The 18,073-nt window shown below is 40.0% G+C and overlaps 1 protein-coding gene across 1 annotated transcript in view; it reads right to left on the bottom strand.

Moving 5' to 3' along the window:
- Nucleotides 1-18,073, bottom strand: part of KITLG (KIT ligand) — an 80,744-nt gene that overhangs the window by 31,858 nt on the left and 30,813 nt on the right. The window contains exon 2 of the mRNA XM_044455422.1: nucleotides 3,875-3,988. Within this exon, the coding sequence (XP_044311357.1) occupies nucleotides 3,875-3,988 (114 nt within the window). The remainder of the gene's footprint in view (nucleotides 1-3,874; nucleotides 3,989-18,073) is intronic.

Here is an 18,073-nt window from a genome sequence, read left to right as displayed (position 1 = left end):
AATAAAATTAATTATGTCAATAAAATAAAGCTGCAACATTGTGGAATAGCAATCTTAATTGCAGCCAAATCTGAAAATGTTATCATACTGAATAAGGATAAAGAAGCAAAATGAACAGGCTGACATATGAAACGATGAAAGGATCTGAAACAGATAGGCATGTGGACATACTGCTAGATATCTGAAGAAAGACTGTAGACAGCTCTAAAAACATTTTAAATAATTTGGTTGCAATCTAAAGTTCTTTTTTCCCCTTTTCCCAGATCCATGATATAACACTCCTAACAGGTCCGAGTGCAGATGGACACTTGGAACCGTCCCAACTTCTAATCAGATAGGAACCAACCTTATGCAAGTGGGAATTTTGCTTGCACTGCAGAGGTCACTTGCTCACAACACACCACTTTGGCTGTTTTACTGAAATGCCCCAGTGAATCCTGTATGCATTTTACTAGTGATTTTGTTTGGAACAGACTTCAGACCAAATGTCTTGCCTAATCAGCACACCACCAGTCTTTCCCTGCTTAACAGTCTCAGTGGCACTACAGCACCTTGGCCATTTGCCCACCTGCTTCCCACCCCAGGGCTTCTGCTGAAGGCTTATCCTACCTACCTGGCAGGGACCACAGCTTTACCATCCCAGTGGGGGCCAAAAAGCAGCAATCTCAGTTGGAGATACCGGGAAGGAGCTATTTCCTCCCTTCGTCAGGGGCCTTGAAGCAGCCCACCGACTCTGCATCTGTACACATGTAAGCATTTATGCATGATCAGCCCCATCCAAAACCAGATGCTATCCTTAGGTCTGAAAACATGGGACAGCCTGGATTAGGAACTATCTGCTCAAAGGCACACCTGGACCAAAGTGACTGTGGAGAGGAGAGTTTGAGCAAAGCAAAAAAACAAACCAAAACAAAACAGAAAGCAGAAAATTTGGAGGTTCTCAGCCTGCATGGATCTCTACACATACTTTATATGGGGTTTATCCACCCTGGTGCCTCTTGGATGTTTTGGGAATTAGCTTACATCATTCCATCAATGGCTAATTGAGAAGGCTGCTTCATACAAAGTCAGTGGTGACTCACAGACTAAAACAGGAATCTGCTGCTCACTTTTCTAGTTAGCTTCCTAGTTAGACAATATTTTGTCATTATAATCATTATGATGCTGGTATCATACTAAGGGTTGGGATGAACCCTTTTGGGATTCCATGGACTTCCTCTCATACTTTTTATTTAAACGTCATTTTAATTGTTAATAATATTTGCTTATTTATCTAGCCAGGGCGACTTCTTTTACATTGTTATTTATTTTATATTGTTAATTTTATATTGTTATTTTTGTATTTTATTGTATTTTATTGTGTTGTAAGCCACCCCAACGCTTCGGCAAGGGGCGGCATAGAAATATTTTAATAAATAAATAAAAATAAAATACTCAGCCCAGTCCTCGGCAAAGTGAGCCGAGTCTAGAGGAAGTCCATGTATGCTTGCTGATGCCCAGTTGTGCAACTGGCAGCCTTCTCCATCAGGAGTGACTGCAGGATGCAAAAGAGGGGAGTTGGGATCAGGTTTTGGGCCACAACAAAGCAGCCCGGAGTCTGGGAAGTCAAAACCAGGAAATCTGATGGATTTTCCACACAAAATGGATTCCTCGCACATTGATCCCCACTGCTTCATATTTAACCAGATGAATCTCCTATGTAAGCTGATTTTCTCATGGATATACTTAACTTATTTTATTCTGAAATAATGCTGTAAGCTATCCAGAGATGGAAGTAATGGATGGCATACAAACTTGACAAACAAACAAATAAATAAATAAATATTTCACTAATACAATGCAATACACATCTGCAGTGGCATGATAGTTAAGTCAAACTTGCCTGTTCATTCAGACAAATGTCTCTATTTTTAAAAATGCTCTTATGAATAATACCCTTCAGAAATATTATGAACCTGCTTCTAAGTCAGTGTCTTGCCAATATTCATGTCAGAAAAATAAGTCAACTCTTTTTCACCTTGGGAATCCTATTTTTTCCAGTTCAGAGTTAGATCCCACCAACTGTGATGAATCAGGTGGTTCTTTGACCATAAATATTTTTCAGGGGAATCCATGAAACATGAGTTCCAGTTTGGAAATTACATCAAACAATCCAGACAATTTCTTATGGATAAGAAGCATGAAACAGTCAGTCCACCTATGAAAAGGCAACTTCATGTTAGGCATAATTAGAAAAAGATTTTTTTTTAATTTGCCACAACCATATTTCTCTTACCCCTGGAGCAATTACATTTAGAATTCAGTCTACAGTTTTATTATCATGCCTAAAACAGATAGTGTAAGGTTGGAAGAGTACAGAAATGGAAAATTAAGATCAGACTGGATCAAGCATTCTATGAGGTCACAACAGCTGGTTTTTAGACATGCTAGATCTGTACAGAATTAAGAATGGTGTAGAGAAAGTATATAGGAAGACACATTTCTTCCTTTCTGATAGTAGTAGAACCTGGGCCATCCCATGAAGCTGACTGGTGGGACATTCCAAGTGAACAAACAGAAGAATTCCTTCACATAGTACATAGTTAAAGTACAGAATCCACTTCCACAAGATATGCAGATGGCACCACTTTGGGTGTCTTGAAAGGGGAATGGCCAAATTCTTGGAGGATAAGGCCAGCAGTACTTGCTAGTACTGATTTGCTTTTGCTGCCACTAATGTCAGAGTCACTGTATCTATGTACACTAGTTGCTGTGGAACATAGGAAAGAGAGTGCTCTTGCACTCATGTCTTGCCTGTGGATTTAATGGTTCATCATGGTGTTAACAGAATGCTGGAACCAGATGGACCCTGAATCTGATTCACCAGGGCTACTCTTATATTCTTAAAGTCGAAGAGACATGTATGGGTGAAGTCATACTTGCTTGCTCATTCCCATGTGGTCCTGATAAACCATGACTGAAACAACCCCTGTGATGTTTTTATGTGCCAGCTGGGCCTATTTTTCTTTACTGATTTCCAACAAGGAAGGAGCTTCTCACTAAATAATGGAAGGATGTGAATGACATTTGGGAACATAATTTTTCTGGAAGGCAAGACAGCCTTTCTAAAATCACTCAGTTCTTAACATCAGCATACATTGTTGATGGCTACATGCAATTCTACATGCTGTGAACTCAGGGGCATAATATATAAAGCCAGGCATTACAAATAGCTTCCCAATCAGATCCCTCTTGTTTGTTTCTCATTGTGATGACCTAACAAGACTTTCTTGACCAAGCGCTCTTCAGATATTTAAGACTTCAATTCCCAACAGCTCTAGTCAACAGGGCCAATGGTTAAGAATCCTGGGAATGATGGTGCAAAGACTGCTATAGGAAGATCGGCTAGGAGTGGGAGTAAGCCTTGATACAATAGAATCCATTTAAAAAATTTTCCTTTTAAATTATGAAAACACACATGCTTAAGTTTTCTTTCTAAAACATTTTTAAAAACAAAGGCAAGAATGCTCCCCAATCAAGAAAATATTTGTCAGCAATTAAAACCCGTGGGTTCATTTTTCAGAAAAATGAGCTAAGACATCAACCGTACATTTGAGAGGAAAGCAAAAAGGAGAATTCACTAACAGCTGCCCTGAAAAAAACACACTAAGGGCACTGGAGATCTTTTGCTGTTCCAGTAAAACCTTGAGCTGAAAAGGAAGCATTAAGAGGTTTTCTTGTGTGCTGTAAAAATGCTAACAATTTTTGTGAACCCATCTCTCAATCTGCGTAAGGCAAAAAGAGCTTCAGTCAACATGTTTCCCCAGAGTGTCTCTTTCTCTTTCATTTAAAACTGTTTTGGATTTAGACAGGAGTTTAAAGAAAAGCCACTTGCCAGTTTTCCAATGTTATTCACATCATCTGTCACAGGATTCCCACAGCGACTTTGGGCTTTGACAAGAGGATTAAGTAGGAGCAATTGAAGATAAAAGCAAGTGATAATCCAAGTCTGTAAAAGAGAGAGAATAATTTGCTTGGTAACCTTTACAAAGACAAATAATGCACAGTAACTTGTGATACTTAGGAGTGAAAACCCTTGGCTGCTTTAATAGGTAAGAATCAACAGATTATATAATACAGCCAAATATAATCAAAACCTGGTATCAAGTGGATCAAAATATTTTCAGAAGAAAATGCATACTTCCAAGAAATGTTTATGATACAGCCGCACACAATTCTGTTAATGTTCCGTGCACTTTGGGGTTTAATTACACTGGCCAAATGACCACAGAAATTCTCTGCAGACAAATGCTGACTCCCTCGGCTAGGAAATGGAGATAAGCACCGCCCCCAAGAGTCAGACATAACTGGACTTTAATGTCATGGGGAAAACTTTACCTTTTTAATATTTCAGTACTACAAGTATTAAAAAGCCTCAAAAGGTTTACATATAAATATTAAATCACATTTAAAATGCAATTTAAAAATGGAATAGTTAAATTAATTTCAAACCAAGAATTACAAACAAGTGTATTTCAGAAAGTGTCAGAAAGGTGTCATATGTCCATTCTCCTGCTCTATAGAAGGGAAATTTTCTACACAGGGTGCTTGCTGTTATAAGAAGGCCCATCAACACAGTATTGTAGGGTGACTTTCTAATAATTTTGTGATAACCCTTATCTGAAGATCTTAAGGGCCATTTTGCTATACATAAGGGAAGATGGTCTGCTAGATATCCTGGGTGCAAATTGGAAAAAATGCTGTTCCCCCAACCAACCTAAAAATACATTATATTTCTTCTTGGGGAAAGCACATACTATCCCTTCCTTACCTAAAATGTTTTCCAAAAGAGGCTGTACAAAGAAAGAAACAGTATTAGTGCAAAGTAAACTACATGTAAGTCTATGGCAATGATGGCAAACCTATGGCATGCATGCCACAGGGGGCATGCAGAGCCCTCTCTGTTGGCACGTGAACCAAGTCGCCCCACCATCACCCCAGCAGCCGAACATTGGATAACAGTGCACATAGGGGCCATGCGCATGCACGGAAAGGAGTAGCAGCGCCAGGCAATGACATAAGGAGCCGTGGCTCATTAGTTGCGACTTGTCTGAGCTTCCGCATGCTGTGCGGTGCCAAGGATAAATATATTTTGCTTGGACTGGCTGTGAGTTGTTTTTTCTAAACTAAAACCTCAGTTTTCAGGTTTTATTGCAGTGTTGGCACTTTGCGATAAATATGTGGGTTTTGGGTAGCAGTTTGGGCACTCGGTCTCTAAAAGGTTCACCATCAATGGGTTATGGTTAGAAAAACAAGGTGTCCTGGCATGATTTTGATGGTTGGAATGTGTTCAGAATGGGCAGAAATGATGACCTGTGCAGAAACCACTACTCAAGGAAGGCTTTTTAAAAATCCCTCTCTTTTCAATGGAAATTTATCTTTTTATTAGGGTTAGGGGTGTGCACCAGGGTAGGGTTAGGGTTACAAAAACGAGGTGTCCTAGCATGATTTTGATGGTTGGAATGTGTTTAGAATGTGCAGAAATGTTGAGCTGTGCAGAAACAGCTACTCAAAGAAGGGTTTTTCAAAATCGCATTATTTTCAATTGAACTTTCACCCTCTATTAGGGTTGGGGTGTGCACGAGGGCAGGGTTAGGGTCACAAAAATGAGGTGTCCGGTCATGTTTTTGATGCTTGAAATGTGTTTAGAATGGGCAGAAAGGATGAGCTGTGCAGAAAAAGCTTGGGCAGTGGTGGTGAACCTGTGCCATGTCTGCCACAGCGGGCATGCAAAGCCCTCTCTGTCAGCACGCAAGCCAAGTCACCCCAGCATCTCCCAAGCAGCTGAGCATCTGATAACAGCACACACAGGGGCCATGCACATGGTCAGAAAAGAGCAGTGACACCAGGCGATGACTTCATGAGACACGACTCATTAGCCGTGACTCGTCCAAGCTTTTGAATGGCTGGTCAGTTTTCAGGTTTTCTTGTAGTATTGGCACTTTGAGATAAATAAATGGGTTTTGGGTTGCAGTTTGGGCACTCTCTAAAAGGTTCGCCATCACTGGTTTATGGTAATAAAATTAGACTACTTGTCAAATTTCTTGTAAACACTCATCAGATTTCATCTTATACAAAGAACTCATTTCTTGCCACTTCTACTTCCAAAGCTGCATGGACCATCGCTAAAGTCATGTTGCCTGTACCTCCAAGATTCAAGTCAATCCACTGAGCTATCTTCTCAGTATAAGCCATAGAGTTATTACCCTCTCCCCCAATTTCTGGTTATAATGGCTCTCCCTTAACATTGAGCCATTGTAGTGGCTCTATAAACACACTAATATGGATTTTAGAAGGTTTAAATCCCACCACTGTAAGGCCGTTATACAAATCTCTCACGTGGCTATGCTGGAATAATGCATGTAGTTCTGGTCATACTGAAGAGATCAAGAGGGCACAGAAAAGGGCAACCAAATATGACCAAGGAGTTGGAGCACCTTACCAAGGAGGAAAGAATACAGCATCTAGAACTTTTTAAAAGAGAAGAATGTGTAATATTATGAAGCAACTGCTATGAAGGAAATACATAAAGAGAAGTTTCTTCCTTGTTCATAATTCCAGAGCTTGGGGCTAATTTAGCTAGACTGACTGACTGTAGATTTAGGTCAGATAAGGAATGCATAATTATTTTAGCATGGCATTTACTGCCTAAGACTAATTAATTTCTATACCACCTTATCACCAATGTTCTGTGGGCACTTTACAAACCATAAAAATCTTAAACATATTGTACATAATATTAAAACTTTTTTTGTTTTTTTTAGTCACAACGTCATACTCAGCCCATCACGACCCCATGGAAAACATTCCTCCAGGCTCTCCTGTCCTCCACCATCTGTCGGAGTCTACACAAGCTCACACCCACTGCCCCAGTGACTCCATCTAGCCACCTTATCCTCTGCCGTCCCCTTCTTTTGCTGTCTATCATCCCCAGCATCAAGGTCTTTTCCAAGGAGTTGTTCCTTCTCCTTAGGTGAATATTAAAACTATTTACATAAAAATATATGAAAAGGCAGCACGCACACACTCAGACCCATATATACATGATACACAATTAAGGATCCAGGGCCTAAATAATTTTTCATCATATGGCAACAACTGCTTTAGAATAGAGGAGGGTCTTAACCTGGCACCTAACAGACAACAAAATTAAATCCAAGTGGATCTCTTTTGGGGAGATCTTTCCATAATGCCCTCCCACCCCTTGAGATCAGCAACAGATGCCCTTCTCCAGGAACCCTCCATGAATGATATTAGGAGGGTGAGTACCCGGAGGAGGGCTTTCTCTGCAGTGGCGCCCCACCTATGGAATGCGCTCCCCAGAGAGGTCCGCCTGGTGCCGTCGTTATTTGTTTTTCCGCGCCAGGATAAGACCTTTTTATTTAAAACTTATTTTAAGTGTTAATTTATTATGCAGGATTTTAAAAAAAATTAAGCCGGGATGCACCAGGTTTCAATATTTTTAGTGTATAATTTTTGTATGAATTTGTTTGTTTTTGTTTTTGTTGTGAGCTGCCCCGAGGCTTCGTTGCGATGGGGGCGGCATAGAGATGTTTTAAAGGAAGGAAGGAAGGAAGGAAGGAAGGAAGGAAGGAAGGAAGGAAGGAGGCGGGACCTCCTCTGCTTTATGCCCCATTTCTGAGGTTCCCCCTCCACACAAGAGGCATCTGGAAGAGGGTCTCAGATGATGAATGTAATATACGGGTAGGTCATGCCAGAAGAGCCAACGCATGATGTTGGCTGCTAGTTTAGACGGCTTTAAGAGGGAATCAGACAGAGTACTCTGTCAAGGGTTATTCACCACATCAGCTCTATGGAATCTATAGGTTCAAAATGCCACTGGATGCTGGTTGTTGGGGAACAGCAGTGGGAGCAGACGGCTGCCTTCATCGTGCACATGCGGTCTTCCAGATAAAGCTGCACTACATGGCATCTGGTGTGCCCCAGCAGGATTTTCCTTAGGTCTTTACTATGTTCATCCAATGGAACGTGTGAACTGCATTCTGGAAAAAAACACTGTTCAGTAATTATCGTGCGATATCAACACACTTTGGGGTAATGTGCAGCTTTCTAAAGTTACTTCTGAGCATTTCCAAAAGGCAGAACTTTCGGGCAACACACATGCACTGCCTTCTTTGAAACAGCTCTTCAGTGTAAATAAAAGAATACTGGGTCTAGTCCTTTGCCTAAACACTCATATCTGTTTGAGGAGGAGGTAGCGTCTCATAAGCAAGGACAAGAACTATCACCATGCTGTGTCTCGCAAAGAGCCATCAGCACCCTGCCTGCAACAGTGGCCTGGCAGCAGTTCAAAAGTAGGCCAGGTCAATGCTTCCCGGCTACTGCATTTGATAACAGAGGTATACTCCCTGTGAAGACAGAGATTTTGTTTTCTATCTGTTGTGGCAACTAGACACATTCTTCATTAATAAGTTTAATTCTTGTTAAAAGCAGTGTATGCTAGGGTACAATTCCAACCACGATTGCAAAACATCTTGCACCAATAACTCTGTATATCAACTGCATAGGAAAATTATTACTTTTGCTGTTCTTAGTCGGCTGCCAATTCATTTAATTTAATGACCTGCCAAGGCTATAGAAAAGGTAGAATATAATTACTTACCATTTATGAAGAGTTCATAATTGTATCAACTTTCCCATGATGCTTCCTAGTATTTTTGTTAGCTAAAAAGCCTCAATTAAATACTTATTATTAATATTTGTATGAAAGATGTTCTATTTTATTATTATTTATTAATTAAAAGCTTTTCTAACCCATCCACTACAAACATCTCGGAGCAGCTTACTATTTTATTATAGTAGTGCACAGTCCTATGTATGTTTAGAAAGAAAAAGGTCCTGCAATGCCCAGTAGTACTCAGCCGTAAGAGGACTCAACAACTCTTTTATAATCTTAGTGACACAATGTCTTTCTAAAAATCAATTGGTCAGAGATGCACATCCTGTTCTAAACACAGCTTTCTCTTTTCTCTTGCTTCACTTTCTTATAGATCTTAGACTAGAAACACATTCAAATGTTGTTTTTCTCTTTTTTTCCTGCAGTGAAAATTGGATGTGTAAAATTAGAAAACTCTCACTACCACAAAAATTGACAGCAGATTTGATAAAGGGACTATAATTTGGCTAATTGGGTGGACATAGTTCCCTTCTTCATTAAAACTGCCTGTTGGTTTCATTGAATTTGCCTAAATTCTTACATTCTAAGAGAGTTTTCTTTTTCTGTGTGTATTCTCTCTCCATGGTTTTAAATGGAGAGAGAATACCATGAGCCGCCCCGAGCCTTCGGCGAATGGGGCGGCATAGAATTTTTCTAAATAAATAAATAAATAAATTCCTCTGCCATGTCTAATTCCACTAGCAGAGTGGATCAATGCACACAAAAGCATTCAGCATTTATGATCACTTAATATGGCTAATATGTTAAGTGCTGAAAAGATATGAAACTATATTTGGGGTTGCTTCATAGCTCTTTGACTATAGATATATAAAATCTTTATTTTAATGTGGTTAAATTTAAGCTGCTAGGAAGTGGAGGAGTCAGCAATCATTTCTGATTGTTTTGGGAAAATGCTCCAGTGCAGCATGAACACTGTGTTGAAAGCGTCAAAGCTATCCCACTTCCCATTCTTCAAGCCCAGAATCCCCGAAGCACCATTGTCCGCTCCATCTCCTATGATGCAAATGGGATATGCTACCTTTATAATTGAGGAAAAAAGATTGGCAGCACTTCTGAAAAAAGCTGTACAGAAAGGTTGTCAGTTACCACCCGTTAGGGCCAGCCATGACACAAAGCAGTTGGTTCGGGAGGCGGATGCTGTGCAGTGGTTGTAAGGTGTCAGAGGAGAGGCTGGGTTTGGCATCCTGTCGATTGTACAGATGCCTTGCATTTCTGCATCCTGTAAATGACCTGCCGCCTTCAGTGTGGTAGTCTGTCCAGTCAGCTTTTGAACATGCAATAAGAGGAGGTGGCACCTTGCCCTTTGCCTAAGGAGTCAAGCTATATGGGGCCAGACCTGCTATCCCTTGGCACATATGGATCATAACGCGCTTTCATCTCGCTGTTCCTCTGGACAGTGAAGTTTTGATCCTCACTCCAGGACGCTCCTTTCCCCAAGCTCTTAGAACGTCTCTAAAATAAATGCCTCAGAAACTAGAAGACCCTCTTACCACGACTTCCATTGTATCCCATAGTACACTTATATTACTACCTACTTTTTCATTTATTTCCCATATTTCTTTTAATTGGTTTTCAATTTTTTCTAAGATCTTCTCATTTTTAAAAATCCTTAGATGTATTTTCCACCTGTTTACCTGTTCATAATCACAATTTATTTCTATTTCCATTTTTATCATTGCATGGTCTGATACTTTAATTACTTTTATATCCGCATTTACTATCTTAGACAATATTTCTGGTGTTACAAATATATAATCTATTCTTGTAAAATTTTTATGTCTATCTGAATAAAATGTATAGCTTTTCTGATTACCATGTAATTCTCTCCAAACATTTTAATCTATTTTTATTAAGAAAACTACTTAAATCTGTATTATTATATTTAATATCTTCCATTGATGGGTTGGATTTATCTTTTTCTTTATCTATAACCATATTATAATCACCCACCGTTATCACATATCCTCTTTTTATTTCTTCTATTTCTTTATATTCCTTATTATAGAACTTTCTTTGATTAGGTGAATATAAATTAGCTAAAATCAGTTCTTGTCCATAAATCAGGCCTTGTATTATAAGAAATCTTCCCATATAATCTCTTTTTACAAATTTTATTTTAAATTCACATCTTTTAGCTACAATAATTGCTACACCTCTTGCTTTAGATGTGCCATATGTTTTTTCACATACATCTGCCCAATGTAATTTTAATTTGTTCACCCGCTCTTTCTTTCATCATCGAGAATTCTGTCACTGCTGTTGATTGAAAAACAAGATATAAATGAAGTTAAGAAAGAATTGATCCTAAGCTTGATAATGGCAGCCTGGTTAGTGATAGTTAAATATTGGAAACAGAATTGGGTTATGCAAAGGCATGAATGGTATAATGAAATATGGAATATGGTAGTTAATGATAAACTGACAACAGAAATAAAAAATTCAGATGCTTGTATTTATGATTTTTTCTGTATTTAAAAAAATTAAAAGGGGGGACCAAAAAAAAACCCTCGAAGACCCTATACCACTTTATACCACCTAAGCTTTTTTTCTTTTGGAAGTCAGCCCCTCCACTACTACCCAATTTGGCTGCTATTGACTCTTTGTTTCTTAGCATAGCATCTAAATATAGCTTCACCTTTGTTAGTATAAAGACTGCTTAGTTGAACCCAGCTTGTTTTCCACTAACTATTTGGATTTGGATGCCAGGAAGCATTTCCTGACAGTTAGGACCCCGAGGGTGTGGAATGGGCTTCCACGAGAGCTCGTTGAGGTCCCATCAGTGCGGGTGTTCAAGGATAGACTGGACGTGTACATGGTGGGCATGTCATGAGTGGAGCCGGCTGGTGCCGGAGGTCAGACTAGATGGCCCGGGAGACCCCTTCTGACTCACTCTGTTTCTTTGTTTCTATGTTTCTAACTAAGGACCCTGTCTGGTTCACCTTGGATGCAGACAGCTTTAAGTTAGCTGCCAATTGCTACATTAAAAAAATAGGGGAGCCCTAACTGCTTTGGATTCCCTTCTTGCCAGTAGTTCTAAGGGCATAGTCATAGCCCAGTCTGAACATCTGCAATGCCTTTTCTCCCATATCATCTGAAAACTCTGAGCATGCAAACATCCTGACTACAACATCCTATCAGCCTTTCTCCCATCCCCTTTTTACCCTCCTCTTTCACTGCCACCCCATGGCCAACCTGCTTTATAGAACACCTTGCATGATCAAAATATATGTGGATCCTGAAAGTCTGCATATTGTTTTATGTTCTTCAGGTTGGCCTGATAAAGGTATCATGCTATAATGGATTTGGGCAATTCTGGTTGGGGTCAACATACACACTGTTTTGACGTTTTTTTTTTTTTTTTAAGTTATGCATTTACTAAAACTGGGGCAGTGACCACAACTGAGGAGCAGGTACTCCAGATCCAAAAGGATCTGGACAGACTATGGAAGTGGGCAGGAGACAACAGGATGGTGTTCAATGTAGATAAGTGCAAGGTCTTGCATTTGGGGCATAGGAATGGGTGTCATAAGTGCAGGTTAGGGGACAAGTGGCTGGAGAGCAGCACTTGTGAAAGGGATTGACTGCAGGCTAAACATGAGTCAGCAGTGTGGCATGGCAGTCAAGAGGATGATCACCACCCTTGGTTTCATAGCCAGAAGTGTGGCTTCTAGATCCGAGAAAGGAATTACTACCACTCTGTACGACTCTGGTGCACCCACAAATGGAGTATTGTGTTCAGTTTTGGGGCCCTCATTACATGAAGGATATAGCCAGGTTAGAGTCAGTGCAGCGTAGGGCCACAAGGTTGGTGGCTGGTTTGCAGGGGATGCCGTTTGAGGCAAGACTGAGGGAACTGGGTCTCTTCAGCCTGGAGGAGACTCAGAGGGGATATGTTGCTCACATACAGGTATATGAGGGGATATCACATGGAGGTGGGTAGAGACCTGTTCTCCCCTGCAGAGGAGGACAGGAAGTGCTCCAACAGAGCAAAGCTCAAAAACCAAGGTTCCATTTAGATGCCAGGAAGTACATCCTGACAGTTAGGACCCCAAAGGTATGGAATGGGAGGTGGTTGAGGCCCCATTGGTGAGGGTGTTCAAGGATAGGCTAGACATGCACATGGTAGGCATGTCATGAGTGGAGAAGGCTGGAGCCAGGTGTCAGAATAGATGGTCTGGGAAGCCCCTTCTGACTCACTCTGTTTCTATGTTTCTATGATGTTTCTATATATGGGCATATTTGAGTATGTGGATGGGTCACCATATTATGACAATCATACATATAGTGTGATTTGTGTATATAATTCACATGCACAAAATGATTTTAGTGATATACCAATATTTTTGTGAGCCGCCCCGAGGCTTCGGTGAATGGGGTGGCATAGAAGCTTTCTAAATAAATAAAAATAAATAAAATAAAATATTTCTTTGAGTGTGCATATGTATGCATCTCTGTGCATGCACATGTACACACACACACACACACACACACACAGAGCGAGAGAGAAAGCGAGATCTGTTAGTTGTTTTATATAGGTAGTTTTATGCTTGCTGCTATAGGTAAATTGCTTTCTGCATACAGAATGAGAGGTACTATTTTTGATGATGTCTTTATTTAACTGTGGAGTACCCAGTGATATGCTTTCTCTGATGGTTTTTCCAGAATGTATGGCCAACTTAAAGACCCCTTTCTTTATTTTTAGTATATTCAATTGCTTACACTGAAAACATTTATGAATCTGTGTTCATTATATAATTATGGCTGACAGCTCCACTCCTTGTTCAAAGGAGTCATTTATCAACTGCAAAAGACTTGTTTATGCAGGATGCAGAGCTTTACACAGGAGCTAGTCCAAGATTGTGGAATGTGCTGCTAGGAGAAACAAGGGCTATTGTTCAAAATACAAACTCATTTATCCAATCCTGTATTTATAAACATTTGCTTTTTCTCCCCGAAAAATGTTCTCCCTGGAAACTCAAACAAATGGGAGTCTCTTTTCTTGATTTTATACTAGAGTCTCAAATACTTTCACAGTGTTATAAGAGTATATCTAGGTTGAGCAAAACAAAATAGGATGGCTTGCCCTAGAATTTCAGGATTCAGTGGACCTGTACAGCCCTCTTGCTTCAACTGCCGTTCTAATGCATTCTATATTATATGTACGAGGCATAATCTCACTTATACTATGAACTATGGCCAAATTCATAATCCTGCGAGTGAGCCTCAGGCTCATGCACTCTTCTCTTACAAGGCAGAGGAATGAGATGGGAAACTGCTGCTCGTTTAAATTCTAGTTAATAAGAAAAAGATGCTCAAACCATGGTTTGTTCAGTTACTAATTAAACAAGCCACAATGCTTTGAGTTTACACATATAAGTAAACAGCAGTTTGTCTGAAACTGGAAGAGGAACCACACAGCTGCAACAGAGGAGTTGTGGGGAGGGGAAGCACAAAAGCTGGAGCCTGGCCCTTCTTGCCCGTTGGCTCACACTGCATCTGAACTGGAGATCCAGCCTCTCAGCCTCAGGTCACCTGCCCCACCCTAGCTCAGTATCACAATATATGATAACAAATGTGGCTTGCTTTACAGATAGTATAACAATTATTGTGGCGATGTTATTTGCAACGAATATTGTTTCACAACAGAAATATCAAGTATTATGATAATACTGAATTAGAAGTAGTGAGAAGGAACACCAAACAGACTACAAAACAAACAAATTCCCCAAAGACAACTGATTAGAAAGATTGTTGAAGTCTACTGTAATAGGTCAAGACCATTTACTACTGAACAAAGCAACTTATTCTAAAAATTTATTCAGAAGCAATTTTTGCCTATTTCAATGGAACTTGCCTCCAAGTAAGTGTGATTAGGACTGCTGGTTAATGCCACAATCCTATGTAGTTTTTCCTAAGGGGATTGAGTACCTAAGGGGAACTTCTGCAAATATGTCTAGGATTGCTTTGTACTTAGTTACTGACTGTACACTGGAACAGACACTTGTGGAAAATAGCTGAGTGACAACGAGTGAAGAGGTTTTCACAGTCTTAGATACTTATTTTCACTTTCTCAAAATCATCAATGAAACGTAGTTTTCTATTACTAACGTCTCCTCAGAAAATAACTGAAAGCAGTTTCTTGCACAAACATGCAGAGTACATATCACGTGGTATAAGGGTGTTTTATAATGTGCATATGTAATATGCTAAGTTGCTGGAACTTGGACAAAAATAAGTCTTCCACCAGGGTTGTTTTCTGTCTTCCTTTCCCAGTTTTGAGAATTGTTAAATATCATGACCACTAAAACTCTCTTGGCAAGTTATAACTTTGAAGAAGATGGAGAGAAGCCCAAAATTTGACTTCCTAGGGCCTGTTTCGCATGCCGTAGGTCCCACAAGGAGGTCTCCTAGAACGGCTTTTCCATGGTAGTTGCTGCACAAAGGCTGGCCGTTCATGTGTTTGGCTTGCAGCACAGCAGAGGCAGAATCATTTGGGGTCGGGGGGGGGGGTAACATGATCATTCTGGGATGCCTTTTTTAAACAGTGATCTCCTTCAAGCTGTGATGCTGAGACCTAGTCCAGTAATTTATCTCAGGCTCTGTGCTTAGAAACTCTCAAAGCTTTGTTCAGGTACAGAAAGAAATACAGAGGTGCACTATTTCTATATGAACAGTATAAATACTAAGTGAATCAGAGAAAGTGCACAGTGGGAGTCTTATACAAGACTTACAAGTTTTGTATGTGCTCATTTGTAATTTTTCCTTACAATTTCCTCACAAGCTACCTAAAAAGTTACTAAACAAACTGAATGTGATTTTTGAACATATTTTCCTCACAAATTAGGTATTTATTAATTGAATTTACATACAGTCCAATTGGCAGTGTAGACATTTAAAGTGAACATATGCTTAAATCCCCATTCTTAGACAGATGTGGGTAGTTTTTTGGAGCAGAGAAAACACATTCAGAGAAGTGCAAAACTCAAAAGAAAACTACCATCTGATATGTACAAGAGTGTGGGAGAGCCATGTGTGCCTCTCACAGAACAAATCTATTATGCATTTCGATTTAGTCCAGCATACATCTGTTCCCAGGAACACAGATCCATGGGGGACCAAAAGTCTGTCTTGCACAACTTTTTTCTTCCAGGTGAGACTATCAACCCACATGCATTCTTTCGCATCAATAAAGTTACACAATCTAACCTGAAGCATGTTACAACCAGAGAAGAGATGTGCTATATAATCAGCTACAGGTGATTTATGCAAGGGAGCCCAGACACACTTTGCAGGGAAAGGCAATGAACATCATCATTATCAGGCTTCTTTTACAATTAGGCACACTTAGTACAAGCACATTTGTTAGTGACTGAGATTGATTTAGTCCTTATTGTGGATTAGTTTCCTCACTTTTCTCTTGAGCACCTTTGGCGTTACGCAAAAAAAAGATGGATTGATTCAAATGTGTAAGATGAGGTTTTCCTGGCTGATCATTTTGTGGGAATATCAGGAAGCTTCCAATTACAATTCCAGGCAATCCAACAGTGTAGAACTTCAGATCTCCCAAAGCAGAAATGGGCAACTTCAGAGAATCTGATTGTCATTTTTACCCCTAAGACCTCACCCCATGGAGTGTTTATTTTATGGCTATCCACAAATACGGCAATCAATTCTACTGAGCACTCTAGTTCTAAATTCATCATTTTTTAATTTAAAAATGTTTTGCTAACAGGGCTGCCAAATTCAGTTAGGGACACCCATGTCCTAGTAGAATGGATGAGACAGAGAAGGAGAGAGCCAAGAAAACTTTGTGTTGGTGACAACTGACAACATGTGAATGACGGCTGAGCTACTGGCAGTGTGGGGGAGGGGGTGCCTTAAGATTTTTTTCCATATCCAGATTTCTTTCAGTAGGTGGACAGTCAGATTTTTCACATTTGCCAGATTTTTGTACTGACTATCTTTTTTCCACAACATAGGTTTTTATTGTGCATTTGTGAAATTAAGAATATCTTGTTTTTACCCGGGTAGTCTTCTTCTAGCAGAATTGTTGGAACAGAACCTAGAGATGCTATTGTGTCTCATAGTGTCAACTTCCAATGTCTCATGGTGTCTTACAATGCCGTATTTATCATCACCATAATTCAGGTAGCCTACATACTGATAGAGTTGAAATATGGCAGGTGCCGTCAGCTTGGCTTTAGCAGAGGTGTGTTAAAAATAATTATGAACACACATGTTATACCATTCACACTCTGCTTCTCGTCCTCACAACCCTCCCAAAAGCTAAGTACTCATGAAAGTATCACAATTCCAAATAACGGGTATGCCTTGGAGCCTGACCCAAGAGCAAATGGTTCATTTGCCTGACCCAAGAGCCTGACCCAAGAGCAAATGGTTCATTTGCCTGACCCAAGAGCCTGACCCAAGAGCAAATGGTTCATTAAAATGGCTTTCCCACAGCACAGAAAGCATTAGCAATCGTTGCAGTACCATTCCCCCACCAACCTGTGTATACAAAAGAGATCAAAGGAATATGTGTTTTATTATGAAAACAGATGCAAACATTCCAGGATTTATTGGTAGAGCTAAGGTTATATAGTAGTTCTGAGCAAGCACGCACGCACGCACGCACGCGCGCACACACACACACACAGGGTGGGGAGGAGAGAGGGAGAAAACAATGAGAGAGGGAGAGAACTGACTAGTGATGCCCCAAATAAGCGATTTTTAAAGTCTGCAGTTCAGAAACTGCCAAACATTATTTCTTTACTCAAACATATAGATCCAGTCAAGAAACAAAATAATTTGGACCTTCCGTATTGTAAAGGTAAATCAAAGAGATGCTAGAAGGCAGACCTCATAACTTTAATATCTAACCTAATTTGTGTACTTTATTTGTTTTTTGTACCACCCAGCCTGATAAAGAGTTCTGGAGCGGTCAGAAGCTTACAGTCTTTTGTGAAATTTTCCTAAGAAAGGTATGGAAAGAAAAGGTCCCTCTTCTCCAAGACACATCCAGAAGAAAAGGAAGAGAGCCCTTCAAATTTCCCAGGGGAGGGAGCACTTCAGAAAGGAGTTTAACTCTGCTACAGCTTTCTGCATTTCCCTGTGTTAATCTACCTAAGCAGCAGGGACTCATAGTGGTTCAAGCCATGGGCTCATCTAGTTCAACATGGTCCACACAGATAGCAGCCAATGCTGTCTACACAGATTCAAAGTCCAACCAGTGGCCCATTGAGTTCAATACTGTGCTATTGTGTACACTGCCAAGCTTCCTGAGGTTTTATTTTATTATTTATGTATTTATTTATTAAAACATTTCTATGCCGCCCC

This window comes from Varanus komodoensis, unplaced genomic scaffold, assembly GCF_004798865.1.
Source record: "Varanus komodoensis strain SLA01 unplaced genomic scaffold, ASM479886v1 scaffold8, whole genome shotgun sequence".
In the NCBI taxonomy this organism is placed as follows: Eukaryota; Metazoa; Chordata; class Lepidosauria; order Squamata; family Varanidae; genus Varanus; species Varanus komodoensis.
Note: the sequence above shows the minus strand (reverse complement) of the source record. Positions and strands in the feature narration are given on the sequence as shown.